Raw genomic sequence first — 18,086 nt, forward strand, 5'->3', positions numbered from 1 at the left:
TCAACAAATCAGTAACATTACAAATTTAAAACATTGAAAGACTCGAAAACTCACCCTCGTGGAAAGTCGGTAATCGGCGACATAGGGATGTAGCCGCCATTACCCGATGGATCGCCCGGTGAACTGCTGCCGGGGCTGTACATTCCCATGTAGTTGCTGGTGCTACTGCCACCACCCGTTTGATCCGAGGAACCTACTATGTTGACCGAAGCCGAGGCTGGAGCTGGACTACCCCGCCTTCCTGCCGCCATCGTCTGGGATATGGGAAGAGTAAGAGAATTATGACTACTGTGCCGCTGCTGCTGACGATGGTGATGGAATATGGTCATCGGGGTCACAATTTGGTTCAAGTTTTTTTTTTTTTTTGGAATCCGGATTTGTGGTTTTTGTTGTGTGTTTTTCAGCATAGTAATGTAAAGAGAATGGAAAGTGATCCGAAAAAAACAGTTTTGCCAATTTGGTGTGAAAAGAATTTGGAATTTTGAAAATCTGTCGATCTTTTCCTCAACACATGAATGGGTTAAGCTGTCCTGAAAAACCTTTTTTTTATATTTTAAGAGCCGAGAATTAAATATTTATTTAGACATGGATGAAGTTGAGCGTGATTTGTAGAAAAATTACTTGAAGGCGACTAAATACCCCGAGACAATCGAGTAAGTAGACGATCTAGCGACGATTTCCATAGAAAGCGTATGCAATCTGGATGGAAGGAGTGATGCCCCACCATAAAACCGAAATACTACTTGCCACCAACAAAAACTAGTGCCGTGTGTGTGCCGGATAGCTGCTGATGGACATAAGACATCGCCGAGAAAAAGCTCAAATTTCTTATCGGAATGACAGACGTATAAAACTGAATGTAGGGTTTGGTGAACGTCTCGAATACTTCACCTAAAGTATTTTACGCGTTGGCCTGGATTATTCCGAACTGCCATGTACCAAAAAGTAGCGGGAAACATATTCTCACGCCGCGGCGGTGGTAGCGGGGTTTTTGAACAACGGAGGCGCGACTTCGGGGTTCAATATTGAGATAAGACCTTCACAGATCAAAACTACGAATCGCATCATCAGAGAGTGCCCTGTAGACATTTCATTGGATGTAAAATTTCTCATCACGGGCTTGATATTCATCAGCATTGATGGAAGACATCAAATAGCAATTCCCACGAGTAATTTGATATCACTTCGAGTGTTCCTCCGACGAGGAGTGTAGGAGGGTAATGGACGAAGAGGACGCCGCGCGGGCGGCAGTAGTGCAGAGAAGCACCCGTCGAAACGTGGAAAATCACCGACAGCGGAAAAAGCAGGGAGTCCGAATTTTCCAGGAGAAAAAGCGCCGCCTAGACGAGGAGGAGCTTAGGGAGCTGGAGTAGCTGCATCGTTCTCAAGAATCACGAAAGTTCTATCAGAAGCTTAACGCATTGTGCCTGGATAAGGAGGGACGCATTCTGACGAACAATCGTGAGGTGATTAAAATGTGGAAGCAGCATTTCGATTAACACCTGCAAAGGGAGACGATCCAGTACACTAAACTTCCGGAGTTGGATAGCAATATCAGTACAGCTCGCCTGTGCCTTTGGTTGTGCATTTTGCTAAAGCTTTTGCTCTAAACGGCTGAGTAGAAGTACTTGGGCCTGCGGATGCAGAGCATGTTGATCCATGAATTTTATCTAATTCGCTAAAAGCTTTCCACGTCTTGATAAGATGTTCCTACAACAATAAACGTTTTGACTGAACTTGAATAAAAGTAAATCCTGCATACATATCATGCCACTTTTTTGTTGATCTTCCGGCAATAATAGAGTTCCATTATAATAATTGATCCTTCTATCCAAGAAAGCCGTAGCATAAACAGCATCATGATCGAAGCAATTGGATCACGCTTCTCCATCGCTGATACAAGCCGTTTAGCAAGTTCATTGTCGATTTCCTGTAGTTCAAGCATCAGTTCTTGCCACATGATGAAAAAATCACCATAATGATCTTGTACCTTTTTGGCAACGACGTAAACTGGCTTCAAAGTATTGCAAATGAAGTTGTCCCAAAACAGTTTATCAAACTTTTGGTTGAGGCTTTCGGAGAGAATCTCAACTATGAACTGCTGGTTTTCCAGGATGCAGTCAATCATCAAATACGTGAAACCCTATCTGGTGGTACAATCGAGAAATGGAAGTCGCCTGTTATTTGCTTTGAAGCTTTGTTTGAAGGGCTTGCTGCGCAAAGTGTTAACCAGCTCCCGAACTTGAGCAATTATTGCTTTGGTATCCTCCCCGGACGCCGCTTCAACGACTACCAAATTCAATGCGTGTGCAACACACTTCACGGATCGAAGAATGGAATCCAGTTCAACTAGCAGCTCCTCCGGAATGTCTTCCGGAAATTCATCGGATGTGATATCCTTTTCGCCAGCTTCGAACTTCAAAACATCACTACTAGCATTTGTGGTTGATGAATACAGCTGCGTGATCTTGATGGAGAATTTATCTATTAGTTGTAACAATTCCTGTTCGATGTATTTGGCTGTATGGCGGTCAGTGGTCTCAATAAGGCCCAGCCTTCGAATCGTCAGTTGTTCAAGTTTTAGCGACACTAGCTTGCCATTGACTTTGTTCGTAAACAATTCAACGAAAATTCGCTCTATTGAGCCAAACAGGATCGTCACATTGGATAGCGTCAATGCCGGAATCGGAAGTCCGATGCAATTAGATCGATAAGTCCCCGAAAGCTCTTTTTGGCAAAAACGTTGAACGGCAAGACACACGGTGACGATCTCAACGCAGTTCTGGAGAAACTCCTGAACGTCCACCAACACCATCAACTTGAGTATCTCCCTCGGAGCCTCGGCTACCAAACCGATTTCGGTCACTAGCTTTTCATGCTTACCAATCAGATGTCGCTCCATGTTGAATGTAGTGATGTAGGTCAAAACGGAACCACAGTCCGGAATCCGACATCCGACACCAACTTTATAGCCTCCTTTACCTCATCGAAATACTCATTTATATTGCAGGACTTCCTTTTTCAACCGATCCCTTTCTGCTGTGGCGATGGCGATTGCTCAGCAGATAATGAACTTGTCGCTGAACTGAAATTTGTGCACCAGAATTTATATGATTTAATCAAGTCATTGGATAGCAATAATGAATGAACGACATAGATTTTTTCTTGTTTGATTCTAAATCAGAATTTGAACCACAACCGGATCACCTACAATTTCGTTCAGTTGTTGATTTCTAAACCAGTAACTGAGAAGCTGATGGTGGGTGAAAATGAACTCTTCGCCTGTTGCGTTTAGGAAATTGAATGACTGCGTGATTGAAATGCTTTCCAACAAAAAGTGGGGTGCTTTCTGCTTTGTGTGGGAGAAAGCATATTTCTCACAGGCGTTTTATTTATTTATTTATTTATTTATTGTACATCAACAGATCACATATTGAACCTAATGATAAAATTAAAAATTATAATTAAAGACACTACAAATACAATGGTCTACACAAAACTTAAAGCTTTAAGGATTTTTCTTCGGAATGCATCCCTCGAAACGTCAAAATCAAAATGTACGGAGTAGCGGTTGAATGTCTTGATTACACCTATAAGTGCTGTGTTAGCCCCATAATTATTCAAACGAAGAGGGACGTAGAGCTGGAAATCACGATTTCTCAAACCACGTGGTCGTATGTTGAGTTGAAGACCTTCCAAAAGTGCGGGACAATCAGTTCTGGATGTAAGCAAATCAGCCACGACAGAGGCTCGTGCGGCGGTCCTGCGGGCTTGCAGCGTGTCGATGTCGATTAAACAACAGCGGCTCTCGTAGCTGGGAAGTCGGAACGGGTCTTGCCAGCTCAGGTGTCGCAGGGCTAATCTCATAAAGCGCCGTTGGATAGCCTCAAGCCTCAGAGCCGTTTTGGTAATAAGGGCACCAGATAGCAGAGGCATATTCGAGGATCGAACGAACCAAACTGCAATAAAGACTCTTCAAACAGTAAATATCTTTGAAGTCTTTCGCCATGCGGAACAATAGACCTAGGCTTCTAGAAGCTTTATCGACGATGTAATTGGTGTGAATCTTGAAATCCATCCGTCTGTCAAGAATGACACCAAGATCTTTCACGTGCTCAACTCGAGCAATAGCCTCGCCGCCGAGAAAATACACTGCATTTGATGGAAGCCGCTTACGGGTAAAAGAAATTGCTGCGCATTTATTACGATTCAAAGGCAGACAATTGACATCGCACCAGGAGGCGAAGAGGTTGAACTGATCCTGGAGGAACTTGGCATCGTCAGGGCCGGAGATGGGATGAAACAACTTCAGGTCGTCTTCGTAAGCTAATTTTGGTCCATCGAGGAGCAACAGCACGTCGTTGAAATAAATCAAGAACAGTATTGGTCCTAAATGGCTCCCTTGAGGCACTCCAGAGGTGGCGAAAAACTGGTTGAAGAAGGATTATCCCGTTCGGACAGTAAGTTTCCGACCTACCAGGTAGCTGCGAAACCATTCCAGTAGAGACCCATAAAAACCAATGCGATCGAGTTTGACGATAGCAATTTCATGGTTCACTTAGTCAAAAGCGGCTGACAGGTCGGTGTAGATGACGTCTGTTTGGAATCCTGAAGCAAAACTGTCTTGCACCTTAGACGTAAACGCCAGCAGGTTTGTGGTCGTAGAGCGCTTAGGCATAAAGCCATGTTGATCATTAGAAAAATATGGTTTGCAGTACGAGAAGATAGGGTCTAAAACAACCAGCTCAAATAACTTGGAAATAGCGCATAAGGCAGAAATACCGCGGTAGTTGTTGACATTCCTCCTGTCGCCTTTCTTGTAGACAGGAAACATGTAGGCTCTTTCCATATAGAGGGGAACGTAGACGTGTTGAGCGATGCTTGGAAGATTCGTTTTTTAGGTGTTAGCATATGTGATATGCAGCGCTTCAAAAAAGTGGCGGGTATACCGTCCGGTCGTGCAGAATAGCTGTGTTTCAGCTTTACGGAAGCCTTCAAGATGGTATCTTCGTCGACTGCAAAATTATCAAATGAAGTGCTCAAATGAGGGACGTTGCTTGTTGCACTATTTAACTGCTCCGAGAATATTGAGCCAGAGTCGAAAATACTACGGAATTTCTGTGCAAAGAGATCACAGATTTCACGGTCCGAAGTCGCCGACGTATCACCCAGGAACATGTGTGATGGTAGGCCGGATTCCTTCCGTTGATCCTTGATGTACTGCCAGAATGATTTAGGTTTTGTTTTAAAAACCACGCTGAATCCGGATTAGGTAGCTCTGATAGCAACGCGTGCTTAGTATTTTATAGGCTGAGTCACAGGCGTTTGACAATAAGGGGAGAAAAAGTGAGAAAAAATCAAGAGAATGGAAGAAGCCTGAGGACGGTCTACGACGGACTAGATCTTCATACTACACGGCAAATCTATGCAGACCGGTCCGGCGATCGGTAACAGTACCGGCGCGGCGGGGCACAGGACCAACCTAACCGGGGGAACTACGCGCTGTTTCACTCGACTTGCTCGCTCTGGTCGTACTCGCTGACTGGCTGACTGGCCGACGTGCACGCTCGTGACGAACTATCAAGCGGCGGTTTAATACATCCACACAAAATCCTCCAAGAAGTGCCGTGAACAACAAGTCCCTACGCATAATCTATTCATTGACTTCACTTCGATCCAGTCAACTTATCTGCTTTGCCAATGAAATTGATATAGTTGGCAGATCATCTACGGCGTTAATACGTCCATGACGAAATATAAATAAGCTGGCCTGTGGATCCGAGATCGACCGAACTCGCTTGTCCAGTAATAACAAGGTCACGATCAACGACGACGAGCTGGAGATAGTCGAAGTCTTTGTCTATCTAGACTCACCACAGACAATGACACCAGCCGTGAGATCCGAAGCGAAATTCGTGCCTACTATGGTCTCCATATACTGTTATGTTATTCCACACCTCCCCATTTGCAATAGTGCTGGGCTCATCACCTGTTAAGAGGACTTAGGATTGTGGACTACTACTGTACAACGTTTGAAGGTAGAAACAGTACCTACAGAAATCGCATTTCTGTGCATCGCTTTTCACGAAAGTATTGGAGAGTGTGGAAACTCAACAGTCGACTTGATTGAGGTGTACTCTAAACTGCCGCACAATTTCACTTTATCGATAGGTGGATTCCTGAAAAGTCTATTGTGTTAGCTATTGCTAACATCGTGCCCTGAGGCTCATAATCGTGCAAAGCCATTTATTGGGATGCCGTAGAGACGATTTGAATTTCAATTTTATTTTTAGTAGATATTTTTCAGAATGTCTTTTATGTGCTGAGGAGGATGACTGAGTTTGTAAACTATAATATTTATCTGATTTCTTGAGAGACAAATAGAAGGAACACCCCATATCGGATACATGTGGAGCAGCTGTTCCTTCAATTTACCCAAACCGCAATCAGAGGCATCGGCCAGTGCTCTGTTCCCTAAAACGTGGGTACTTACATGGCTGCTGAACTCATCAATCGATCTGTGCTGATGCTGATGCAGCATTTGGTGTTGGGAGCTTTGGTAGTTGTGGACTTGCGGATAGTTGTGGATATACTCTTCAGAATTTTCCTCCGGTATGGAACCCCCGGAACCGGATTGGAACGGGCTGGTTGAAAAAACGAGAGCAAAAAAAGGGAAAACATGGTTAATGGTGATCGTGATCTTCCGCGTGGCTCTACAAACATGCCAAAATGGCCGAAACTCACTTAATGACCTTGGGAAAGAGATTGCCTTCTTCCGGGGTGGTGCCACTGCCTCCGTAGTCGGTCTCGTCGATACTGAGCGACGATCCATCACTGCAAGTCGAACAGGCCCCGGTCGAGGGTGGACTTAGAGGCGAGGAATGAACCGGTGGACTGTGGCTGTGGCTTTGCACCCGATGATGGCCGCCAACGATCATCGAGAGGGGCCGCTGGAAGCTGGCCGAGGGAATGGTCTTGGGTGGTGGCATCGTGCCACTGGCGTTGGCGTTCTGCTGTCCACCTGTGCTGGTTTCGCTGGACGTTCGGTTCCGCGACGGCAAACTGTCACAGCGCTCCCGGGCTATGACGGCACCTGTGGGGAAGGAGGACGAGCAAATGAGGGTTGATTTCGTTAGATTTTGTATAAAGTTTAAGGCACTTTCAGTTGCTCAGCATAGAGCTTATTTGGCTCTTTTTTTCGGGGGGTTTTGGCTCTAGGATGGATTCTAAGGCCTTAAGGTACAATAATATAAACACATTTGAAGCATGAAATTGGCGGAACAACATTAAGCAAGCTTTAGCGATGGGTATGGCGTTATAGATGGTAGAATTATCATGCTTATTTTTAAACAGCAATTCGATGTAAGTCAGGTATACAGAAAACGTTTCCGCCCTTTTGACAACATTGATAATATACATTGATAAATTGATAGTAGCGCAGCAGAAAGCATGTTCTTATTACTTATTAAACTGATTCGATTTGGGGTCATTTTTTAATTTTTCAAACTGTGGGGTCTCAAAAGCTTTATGTTGGTTCAAAACTCATCCATGATTTTTTTTTTTGCAGAATATTTAAATAACGTTTACATGGGTAAATTTTAACTTTTACTTCGCCGTGCACCCAACAGTGATGTCCATTGAATTTATTGTTTCTCAATTTCAAAAGACATGCCCCCAGCAGGCTCGGTTCCACAGAAGAATTAAAAATGATGTTGATTTTTCAGTACAAAATATTCAATTTTTCCATACAAACCTAAAAAGTTCAAATTTACTCATGTTAACGTTACTTATAAATTCTGCGAAAAATCATGGATGAATTTTTAACCAAAACGAAGTTTTCTAGTCGTTAGGGTTTGAGAAATCCAAAAATGACCCCAAATCGACTCAGTCTATTTTTTTTTTTGTATGAGCAAATCCACTGCGACCAATTTATTTGATCTATTGGGGATGAATCAGTCTATTGTTACTTATGTAATGTAAATTTTTGGTAAAACCAGGATAAATAGTCATCAACCCGTTATTCCAAGACGATCGAGCTCGTTCGAACCATTTTTATCACTTGATTTGTTAAACATAGAAATCCACAGATATGAGTCATTTTTTATACATTTGATTTAGTTCAGCACTAAATTTTATTGTTTGTGCTGACTTAGATGCACAATGAGTTTTGTTAACATAAATAATGTTAACGAAACCATTTACTTACACAGCAAATTTTTACCTCGACTTACAGCAAAAAAAATGGCCGGAAACGTCCAGCAATCCAAATGTTGCTGGAAACCAGCAAACATTCCGTCTTGCTGATTTTTCAGCACTTGATCTTTATTGTCGAAAAGCCTGCAATCGATCTGTCAAAATTGGAACTTGTGTTATTTTTGAAAGTGAAATTCTTTTCACCCAAAGGAAGTTTTCGGCGAGTTGATCGTTTAAATACTTTTTATATGAACTACAAAGCAAGACAAAAAAATTTTTTTTCTAGTTCTGTAAATTTGCCTGAAAAAGTCCTTGCAATTTGTCTCGCAAAGCTTCCTAAAAACGCGTCAAGGTTTTCAAGTATCCCAGTTGAAGAAGTTGAAGTCATATTCAGTAAAAGATACATCGTACTCCAGAAACCCAGAATTTTTTTTTTTATAATTTATTTTAGAAACAGCTCGCTATATTTAAAATACCAAAAAATTTGATTAAGCATTTTTTTTAATTTTATGTATTGTGATGACTATTAGCTGTTTTTTTCACGCTTTTCTAGAATTTAAGAAGCGAGCGACAGCTTTCTCCTTTTTTCGGTTTCCTGACCTTATTTTTTAATCCGAATTACAGTAGATCTGCAAGAAAAAAAAAATTTTCAAGCGCCCTTAATTATTTTAAAGATCGAAAACTTCGACTTTTTCGGAATTTTAACCCATTTACGGAAAAACAACTTTTTCGCACATCATTTGTGCAGAATTGACTCGTCCAGCGATGGAAAGACTACACCTTTGCCAGCTTCAATCTAACTATTTCAACATTTTTGCACGTGTAGGGTGATTTGCCAATCGTTGCCTATTGCTTAACCCTAATCCACTCTTGAGTATCAATATGACATTATTGAAAGTTTTGTGGCTTGTAACTTTATTCGGGTGCATCCAGATAAAAAAAAATCTTCTGGGACCCTCAACGAATTCTTGAAATCCTTGATCTTGCATCATTACTTTTTTTCTGGACGCACCCTAAAAGCTCTGACAAAAAAAATCTCTTATCAAACCTTGAGTGTCAATTGGAAACTCATCGCTTAAAATCGCTATATCTCTCTTGTTTCTCAACGGATTTTTAGAAAGTTTTCGAAACTTAATACAACGCAAATATGTTTCTCAGACAATATTCAGCTACAACATTTCAGTTTTCCGTTATTCAAAGTCTAAGAAAAAAAAATCCGAAAATGAGTGAAATAGCGGTTTAAGTCAAGAGTGTCAAATTGACACTCCAGGAACTCCAGGAACTCCAGGAACGAGTAAAAATTTCTGGGATGGGTAAGGGTTGAAATAAAGCTTAACAAACAATTCAACATAATTTTCACAATTCTAGCTAGTATATTCACTTAATAACATATGTAACATTACCCTTTCTCACTTTCTGGACTAAGTAGGCTGTGCCTAAAGCTGACTGACGTTTTATTTATTTTTGTTTTTTTTTTTTAAGCTGATTTTTTTCTTTTAATAGAAGCAAGAATTTGTGAAGAATTGTGAATTTTTTCCAAAAAAGAAAGTAAAAGGCTCCCAAAAAAAAGCAGCTCCTATTCAGTAACCGAGATTGAAAACGATAGATAAGTATCGAGTACATTATATTTTTGACAATTATTTAATTCAACTAGACGTATACATGGATCATTATATTTCATCATGCATAAATTAGAAACATTTGGAATAAGTTTTTAGTGATTTCATTTCAATTTATGAGACAAGGACCGAATATAGTATTAAGATTTTCTTAAAAGATGTGGAAGATAGTATCAGGGCTAGAAGTTGGTCACTTTTTAGTAACTTTGTCACTTTTTTCAACAATTTAAATACAAATGACTACATATTACGTTTCAAAACCGTTTTTGTAACTGTTGCCCGAATTTTGAATACGCGAATGCGCTAACATCACTGTTTAGAGAAAAACGCATTTAATGTTTGACAGCTGCCAGCAAAAATATAATAATGTTTTGTTAATTTCTTGAAAACCAAATTTCATTCAGATAACTTTGTGCTATCAATCTATAATGTACGCACTGCAACATGATTAACACATGTTTTTTCTCAATTTTCAATCATCATTAAATTCTTGATTTTCACTATAACCAATTTTAAAACGCGTATTCACATAAACTTGTTTACTCGGGGCGAATAGAGCGCCATCGATCGGGTCACGGCGAGCATTTTCTGCCGTAAAATATAGCCGCGAATTCAACTCGATGAAGTTAACTAAACTATAGAGCCACAGCTTGACTAGTTCACATCTGACACATCTGATTTGGCCTATTGGTTAGGTGTTGGAAAGATAATCAGAAGACTTGAGTTCGATTGCTGGTCGAGGCGATTTTTTTTCAATTTTTTCATGATCGGTAATTTTGATTGTTGCATTCTACAGATAGTAGAATCATCCGGCAATCAAAGCACCAGAAACATAAAGCACTGATCACACTGGCATGACACTTAGAACAAAAATTCGATCATTTTATGGCTAATTTTTTTTGTCAAATTTTACAGGTTCACAATACCGACGGTAGGTGGCGAACCTGCAAAATGTATGGAAAAATGCCCTGTAGAAAAAATGTACCTGTTACGCCCGATTTTGTCGAAGAAACTGCCTATATTTTTTTGAAAGTTGGGTGGCACTTTCTAACTGGGAAAGCATTTCTTCAAATCGATCGATGCGCACTCTGGAATCAACATTGCGTACTGTTGGAAAAATTATTCAACTAACGAAATCAAGTGTCCAGTCAGTATGGTCAGTGCATAAAGTATGAGTGTGTGATTTGTTTGTGTTCTACAAACAGACATACATTATTTTGTTATTGCTTTGTTTGGTGGATCTACGACTCACCGTTTAGTGCAAAATGCATCGAACGGTAAATGAAAAAAAATCATTTCGACCAGGAATCGAACTCCAGTCTTCTGATTACTTCTCCCACATCTAACCAATGGGCCAAATAGTCGGATGAAAACGGTCAAGCAGAATATTTATAATTCAGTTGACATCATCGATTTGAATTCGCTGTTCGATTCTACTTCAGAAAATCCTCATCGTGTCCCGATTCATGGTGCTTATACAGCCCCAGTGAGGGTTCTCATTATGTCCCTACAGTAACTGATTTTCATACGTCTACTTTTTCAAGATTTAGCCCGTTGGGGAATAGGGAATGATACGTGAATGGAACCCGCTTTGAGATGCCTAGAATCAGTACTGCTGGGTGAAAATGATCGTCAAGAATGTTCTTATTTGACTGGACATAACCGATGCTTCCTCTAACTTCGATAACCGTTCAAGAAGTGCGAAAGCTAAATCCAAAAGTTATAAGTTATTCTCTGTCGCAGTAGCACCAAAATTAAAAAAAAAGTGAAATTTTTCCTAGTTAGAAGTTACTCTTATTCTTATTGCATTTATCAAGCAATAAATTGAAGCCGTTCGTTTTACCGAGATATTGGTCAATTGATTCATGACTTCATATACGATTACGTCGTTTCAGGAATTGAGCGCTTAAAAGTTGATTTGTAACTTTTGAACGGCGCAACAGATGGCACTGTTTCCAGTCAATTTTTAACGTATTACTGATAATAGCTTTCCAATTTTTACACACTTTTCTGAACATTTTTTGGCAGTTGCTCGCGTTCTCTCGTCAGAAGCGGGCGTGTTTTTTGATCGGTGTACCAACTGATGCTTTTTCGTTTTCGTCGTGGTAGACATGGGAAAGTTTCGCGCAGGCAAGCATTAAAGCGAGTCTGTGTCTCTAAAATTGAGTGAACTTTATCGGTCCTGAAATTGAAGAATGTGAAGTGGTTGTTAGGATGAAACAGTGAATGCGCTTTGTCGGAATATGAGGGTTTTCGACTGGGAATGGTGATGCGTAGGAGGGTTTAGTGTCAATGATTTGATGAGATCAGGATGTTTAAAATAAGAAAATTTTGGGGGGAAGATGCATGTGTGTGGGTTTTTTTGGCGAAAATGTGAAGTGATTTGTAGTGAAAACTGATTACACACTCCAACATGTCCGAGCATGTCAGCAAGAAGCTTCGATGGGAGTTGTTTGCCGGAACCAAAAACCGAGAAACCCGGTGAGGAACTTCCATGTTATTGCCTTTCTTTATTTCTTATTTCTATCTTTCTACGCACAAAAGCTTAATATTACTATTAGAAGATTATTTTGAAATTTTTTTTAGGTACATATTTATTGATCCTTTCCTAAATTAGACAATATGGCGCCTTATTTCGTATGGCTGGTTTGGGAGTGTTAGTGAATTGATTTTGAAAGGATGCTCCGTAGGCTTTAACATGTGGGCGTGAATGAATTTGTTACTTGGTGAAGCGTTTGCTTTCCGCGGCCTGCTTCGATTTTTTTTCTGATCCGTTTGCGTTTGATAGTAAGTGGGGGGATTATGATTGATAATGAGAGTAAAATTAAGATAAGAAAACTATGCCGGTACGTTGTCAGATAGGTATTGGGTGCCAATTTGAACTTAAATTGAAGCAGAAAGATAAGTTTTTTCAGTATGCCTATACCGGTATAAGACTTTCTTATTTCTTATTTTAAAAATTTGTAGCTAGAAAATAATAGTCGCAAGTATTTGTTGAAAATCACATGAAGATATCGTGTTAGTTATCAACTTTAACATTTTATTTATTTTCAAATGATTGATGATCGGAATATGATTTATATTCATTATTAATTTTAACAGAGTAGTTCAAAAGAGGGTTTTCAAAAATTCAAAGTATCTCAAATTTAAATAATTAGAATAGTTAATAAACCATGTTACTTAAGTAGGTTCGTCATTAAAAAAAAACTTATTTTGAATTCTCATCCAGCAAATTTCTGTTTACTGAAGTCTCATCTGATGATAGTCGAAAAATGAATAAATATTTCGTTCTACAAAAAAAGTTATATTTTCTAATATTCAGATTTTTGATCGACCTTTTCACTAAGTCGGTTGTTGAATTCATTTTCTATAGATTTTGAAAATATTCTGTATTTATTTGTTTCTTAGAATAGGTAACAATTTTAAATAATCAAAATTGTGTGTATCTCAGTGTGTGGTCATCAACAAATAACTGATTCTATTTCATTCCCTAGCATAAATTTTCAATTATCACAATCGATTATTTATTTTGGCATTTTAAATTTAACTATTATATCCCTTTGATTGTAGCAGATTTGAGGTTCCATTTGGTCAAAATGAAATTTATTTTAGCAATAGATGGATAAATAACGTTGAACATTAGTAAATTGTTCAATGTTGTGTTATGGTATAGTATTTGACCACAATTTCATAAATGAATATAAAACTTTATACACATTTATATAAACAGACATAATAACAACTTTTCTTTCAGGTCCGTATCCTTTTACTAACGAAAATTGTTTATCTTGATAAACTGTATATTCAATAAATATTTTGAGTAATTTTCCTTTCCAGCAGATATTTTATAACCATTGTATATTTTTAGAAGGAAGGCATCTGGGGATAACCTGAAGAAATTATTGCAAGCGGCACGGGTAGCCGGCCATTGTAAGTTTCTGAGGGTTGGATGCCTTCCTTCGACGAACCATCGGACCGTGGAAGCCCTAGAAGAAATTCGAAGGCCAAGCCACACAGACATAGGCAGGACCTTGCTACCGATGGGGGACCCTTACATACATACATACATACTTTTCTGAACATTTTTTGGTCGAACTTGCACGTCTGTTATCTGTGATGCAGGCTATTAAAGCTCGTGACAATGTCGATTAAGGCTAAAAACTAAGGCCTATTTTGAACTTAGCAAAAGTTTCAACAGGGAACTTATTTATTTGAGTAGATTAGGAACTTAAGCTTCAAGTGGCTACATCACTTACCAAGGTAATATCCATGCCACCTTCTTACCCCAAAACACTCAGCGTGGGATTTGTAGAGGGACCTCCGCAAAACAAATCATCACAGTGCAGTAAATGGTAAATCGTAAATGGTTCATTTAAAAGTTGGAGATTCTCAAAACGGCACAGTGAGATTGTGTTGCTTGTTCTCAGCAATCTTTTATTTTGGTTCATTGTGCAATGTTGATTATCTCGAACCAATCCCGGAGTGCAACCATTATGCCACTGGCCGAGTGAGGTCGTAGTTGAAAACAAGCTCAAATAACCCTTGCCCACTTTCTTTCGCAAACAGTTCTTAGCTCAGTAGGCAAGTCAGTTACCTCCTGAGCCGATGTCCGCGAGCTCCTAGCCTTATATTAACCCTTTAATGCATAGTGTTGTTTTAAAACAACACTAATCTAAATCCAAATATCTCGGAAACGCGCGGAAATTTTTTAAAGATGTATGGACAAAAAATGTTCTTGAGGTTAAAAGGAATAAGCCCATGATATTTTTTAATACGGTATTTCATTGTTTTTGTGAGATATCGAACAAAGTAGGCGGAAGAAATGCAAAATTCAAATTTATTTATTTTTTCGAAAAAAGTAGTTTTTGGAAAATTGCTGATATTTCTTCAGATTCGCAAATTCTATCAAATTTTTTAACCTCAATCAATCACAAACACCTTCCTGCACCCAATTGAGAAGGTTTTGAAGAAATTTGCAAAATCGTATTGAAATGAATTAAGAATATCAAAAAAAAATTTTCAAGTTTGATGGAACATAACTTTTAAAATACTCAAAAGAACGACTTCAAACCTCTTGAGTTGTGTTATTCGAATTAAAATGTTATTATTTCACTGAATCAATAACTGATATTCCCATTTAAAAAAAAGTCATGCATTAAAGGGTAAAACATCGAACACAGTTGTACCGGAAGTTTTTGCCGCCACCCGTGGCGTAGAGGATAGCCTTCAAGTCTTCTAAGCCAGGGGGTATGAGATCGAATCCCGGTCACGGCATACATAGTACACTTTCGGTGGGTTGGTGGTTTTAGCATTTGTAAGATGCTAGCCATCATATCCTCGAAAGATGTACGCTTAGAGTTAAGAAAAAAGGAATCTCTTCGAGGAAACATCATGTTTCATTGAGATCCTGTATGTGTTTGTGTTCGTTTAAAAAATAAATAAATAAATAAATGTCAGCCAACCGCAACGTTCATATAGAGTGTTTGAGTTGATCGTGCTCGAAGAAGTTAAAAACAGTTTCCCTTATGATCCCTGTTCCGACTTCTGAATGAACTTGCTAAGTCTCATTGAATCGAAGAACTTATTTATTGACCGTAAGTGAACTTTCAAGTTCCATATGACATTCATTTAACTCTGACGCTCTTTTTAAAATTTTCCGTTTTCATCATGCATTTGTTTAGCTTCCCCTTTTTGTGATCCAAAAGAACTTATAATTTAGGCCATGTAGCGTGCTATAAACAGGGACTAGGTCCAAGCTTAGGCCCGTTACAAAACCCGTTCTTTGAAACTTATATACATTTATTGAAGTTAACTTGATAGGCGAACAATTATTACAATTTACCCTTTTATCTTCATAGTGAAATAAGTCATTCTCCTCTTGGATAGATATCATTGCTCATTTTCCCCATATTTTGAAAAATGTTAAACATTTTGGGGTTGATGATCGTTTGGTATAAAAAGTACCTAAAGATAACGTATTATCTACTCAAGTAAATCGTTTACATGTTGCAGTGATTGTTTTTTTTTTGGGTAATTTTTATCAACATTGAAATAAAACAAAGGATTAAGGAAGGTACAAACATCACACATTTGTGTTAGGGTCAAAAACAAAAAGCAATTTATCATACAAATTATGACTTTTGAAAGAAAAGAAAAGGTGGGACACAACAAGCAACAACAAGGAGTTCGTGGTTGTTGCAAATGGTATTGGTGCGGTGTTGGTGAGTTTTCACTATAATACATACTCCGCCGGCTCGAGTGGACTTGCGTCTTGCGTCCGCTGGTTCCGGTGGAACGGCGCTGCAGGGTTGCCGGAGGAGAATCCACGACCAGGTGGTTACTAGCAGCAGTAATGTTGGCAGTGCTACTGGCAGTGTTGTTTGTGCTGGTGCTACCGTGCGTATTTCCGGTGGAAGTGCTACTATTGCTACTATTACTACTACTACTGGTACTACTACTATTATTGGCAGTACTACCGGCTGTGGCCAACTTGAGGGCAGCCAGCTTGCTACTGTTGATGGATTGAAGGTTGGAACTGCGCAACAAACGACTTATGAACTGAAGGTTTGGGGACGGCGTTGGGTCCTCCTGAGATGGAGGAGCTTGGTGGGGAGGCTTTTTCATGTCCATCGGTAGGTATTTTTGGTCTTCGATTATGCTCTCCATTGAGCTTCGAGATGGGGTAGTGGTGGTTCCGGTTATCATGTTATTGATATTGTTGATGCCATTATCCGAGCCGCCGGTCGCGGTCGAGTCGAATGAGTGATTGCTGTAGTAATGCTGCTGCTGATTGCTGATGCTGCCCGTCGTCATCGAAAGTGCCGCCGGGGGAGATGTGGACAGCGTCAGATACGAGCATGATTTATTCATATTTTCATAGTCCTGTTGATTGGGATTAACCGCGGGCAGGTTGTTGTTGGCAGATGGCGATGCCGATGCGCCGTGCAGGGGACATAAATTATAACGGTTGGCCATCGTCGTCGTAGTACTACTAGGACAGGTGCATCGGAGCGAGGCAATCGATAAGCTGAATGATTGGCGATGTTTGCGAATTGCGGTACTGCCCTGTTGTTGTTGTTGTTGTTGATGGTGAGGATGATGATGCTGATTTGCTAGAGATAATCCGATCTGGCCTCCGCTCGTGATGCGTATCGCGGATTCCTCGCTCAAAGGAAGCGACCTGGTCCTGTGATGCACCGTCTGAATCCTGCCTCCGAAAAAGTTGCTCTGATTATTTGCTGCAGCACTCCCTTGACTGTTCTGTTGATTCTGATGAAATTGCTGCTGCAGCTGATAATGTCCACCGGTTGTTCCGAGGTTATTGCTGTTCCCGCTGCTTCCTCCACTTCCACCAGAAGAAGCGCCAATGGCGGCGGAGTTGTTGCCGATGACGATGATGGATGGTGGTGTTGTGGTTGTTGTAGGTGGTGGTGGTGGCGGACAATTGCTAGTATGAGGGGAATGGCTTAGCATGGGAGTGGCGCTTGGTAATGATAAAGCTCTTTGATGGAAAATCACGGCGGGTGTGACGGCTGCTGGGTAATCGTGAAGAGAAAAAAAAAGAAAAAAGAAAGAGAAAACGAAAAAAAAACGAAACAAAACAAAACTTACAATCACAGTGTGACACACACAGAAAAAAAAACAACTCGAATGTTGGGGAGGAAATTATAGAACAACAACCTATGAAGAGGGAAGAGTGAGATTAAGGCATATGTAGAAGTAGTTTTGTTAACTGGGAGATGGCGAAGATGGGTTGTTCTGGCAGAATTAGCAAAAGACAGAGGATAGACAGACTGTGAGAAAAGTCAACCGAAGTTAGAGCGAAGTGTGTCAATTTTGAGCGGAATTTATGTAAGAAATAAACAATCTGCTTTCAAGTCCTTTTTTTAATCAGAGTTCCGGTTTAAGACAGTTTCTAGTGGATATATGTAGGGTAGTACAAAAAATTTCTGTATGTATGATGTATGTAAAACTTTGTCAGTCGAGTATTTTGCTTATTAGATTGGAGTCACGAGAGGCTTTTTTTCAGCAGAGGTTGCTTCAGAGATTTCCAACATAATCCACCATATCTCAATGGGGGTTGAGGCGGCAAAACACAAAAACTGAGCTTTATCGGATCGCTTTTTTATGTTTTCTTCTTTTAACCTAATATTTAACTAAGAATTTCTATGTACAACATATTTTCTGTTTATTAACACTATTTGTACCGGAGGGGGTCAAATGACATTTTTTTTAACTTCAAATGACTGTAACTCCTTTAAAAATTATTTTTTC

General features: G+C 39.8%; 1 protein-coding gene across 11 annotated transcripts in view; it reads right to left on the reverse strand.

The window, feature by feature from the left end:
* Positions 1-18,086, reverse strand: part of LOC129742680 (mucin-19) — a 652,529-nt gene that overhangs the window by 20,664 nt on the left and 613,779 nt on the right. For 8 of the 11 annotated variants that reach the window (XM_055734615.1, XM_055734606.1, XM_055734607.1 and 5 more), the window contains 4 exons: positions 16,058-17,347; positions 6,745-7,093; positions 6,494-6,644; positions 55-254 (listed from right to left, as the gene is read on the reverse strand). In XM_055734615.1, the coding sequence (XP_055590590.1) occupies positions 55-254; positions 6,494-6,644; positions 6,745-7,093; positions 16,058-17,347 (1,990 nt within the window). The remainder of the gene's footprint in view (positions 1-54; positions 255-6,493; positions 6,645-6,744; positions 7,094-16,057; positions 17,348-18,086) is intronic. The other 3 variants (XM_055734616.1, XM_055734614.1, XM_055734617.1) reach the window with 2 other exon arrangements.

The sequence above is a fragment of the Uranotaenia lowii genome, chromosome 2, assembly GCF_029784155.1.
Source record: "Uranotaenia lowii strain MFRU-FL chromosome 2, ASM2978415v1, whole genome shotgun sequence".
NCBI lineage: Eukaryota > Metazoa > Arthropoda > Insecta > Diptera > Culicidae > Uranotaenia > Uranotaenia lowii.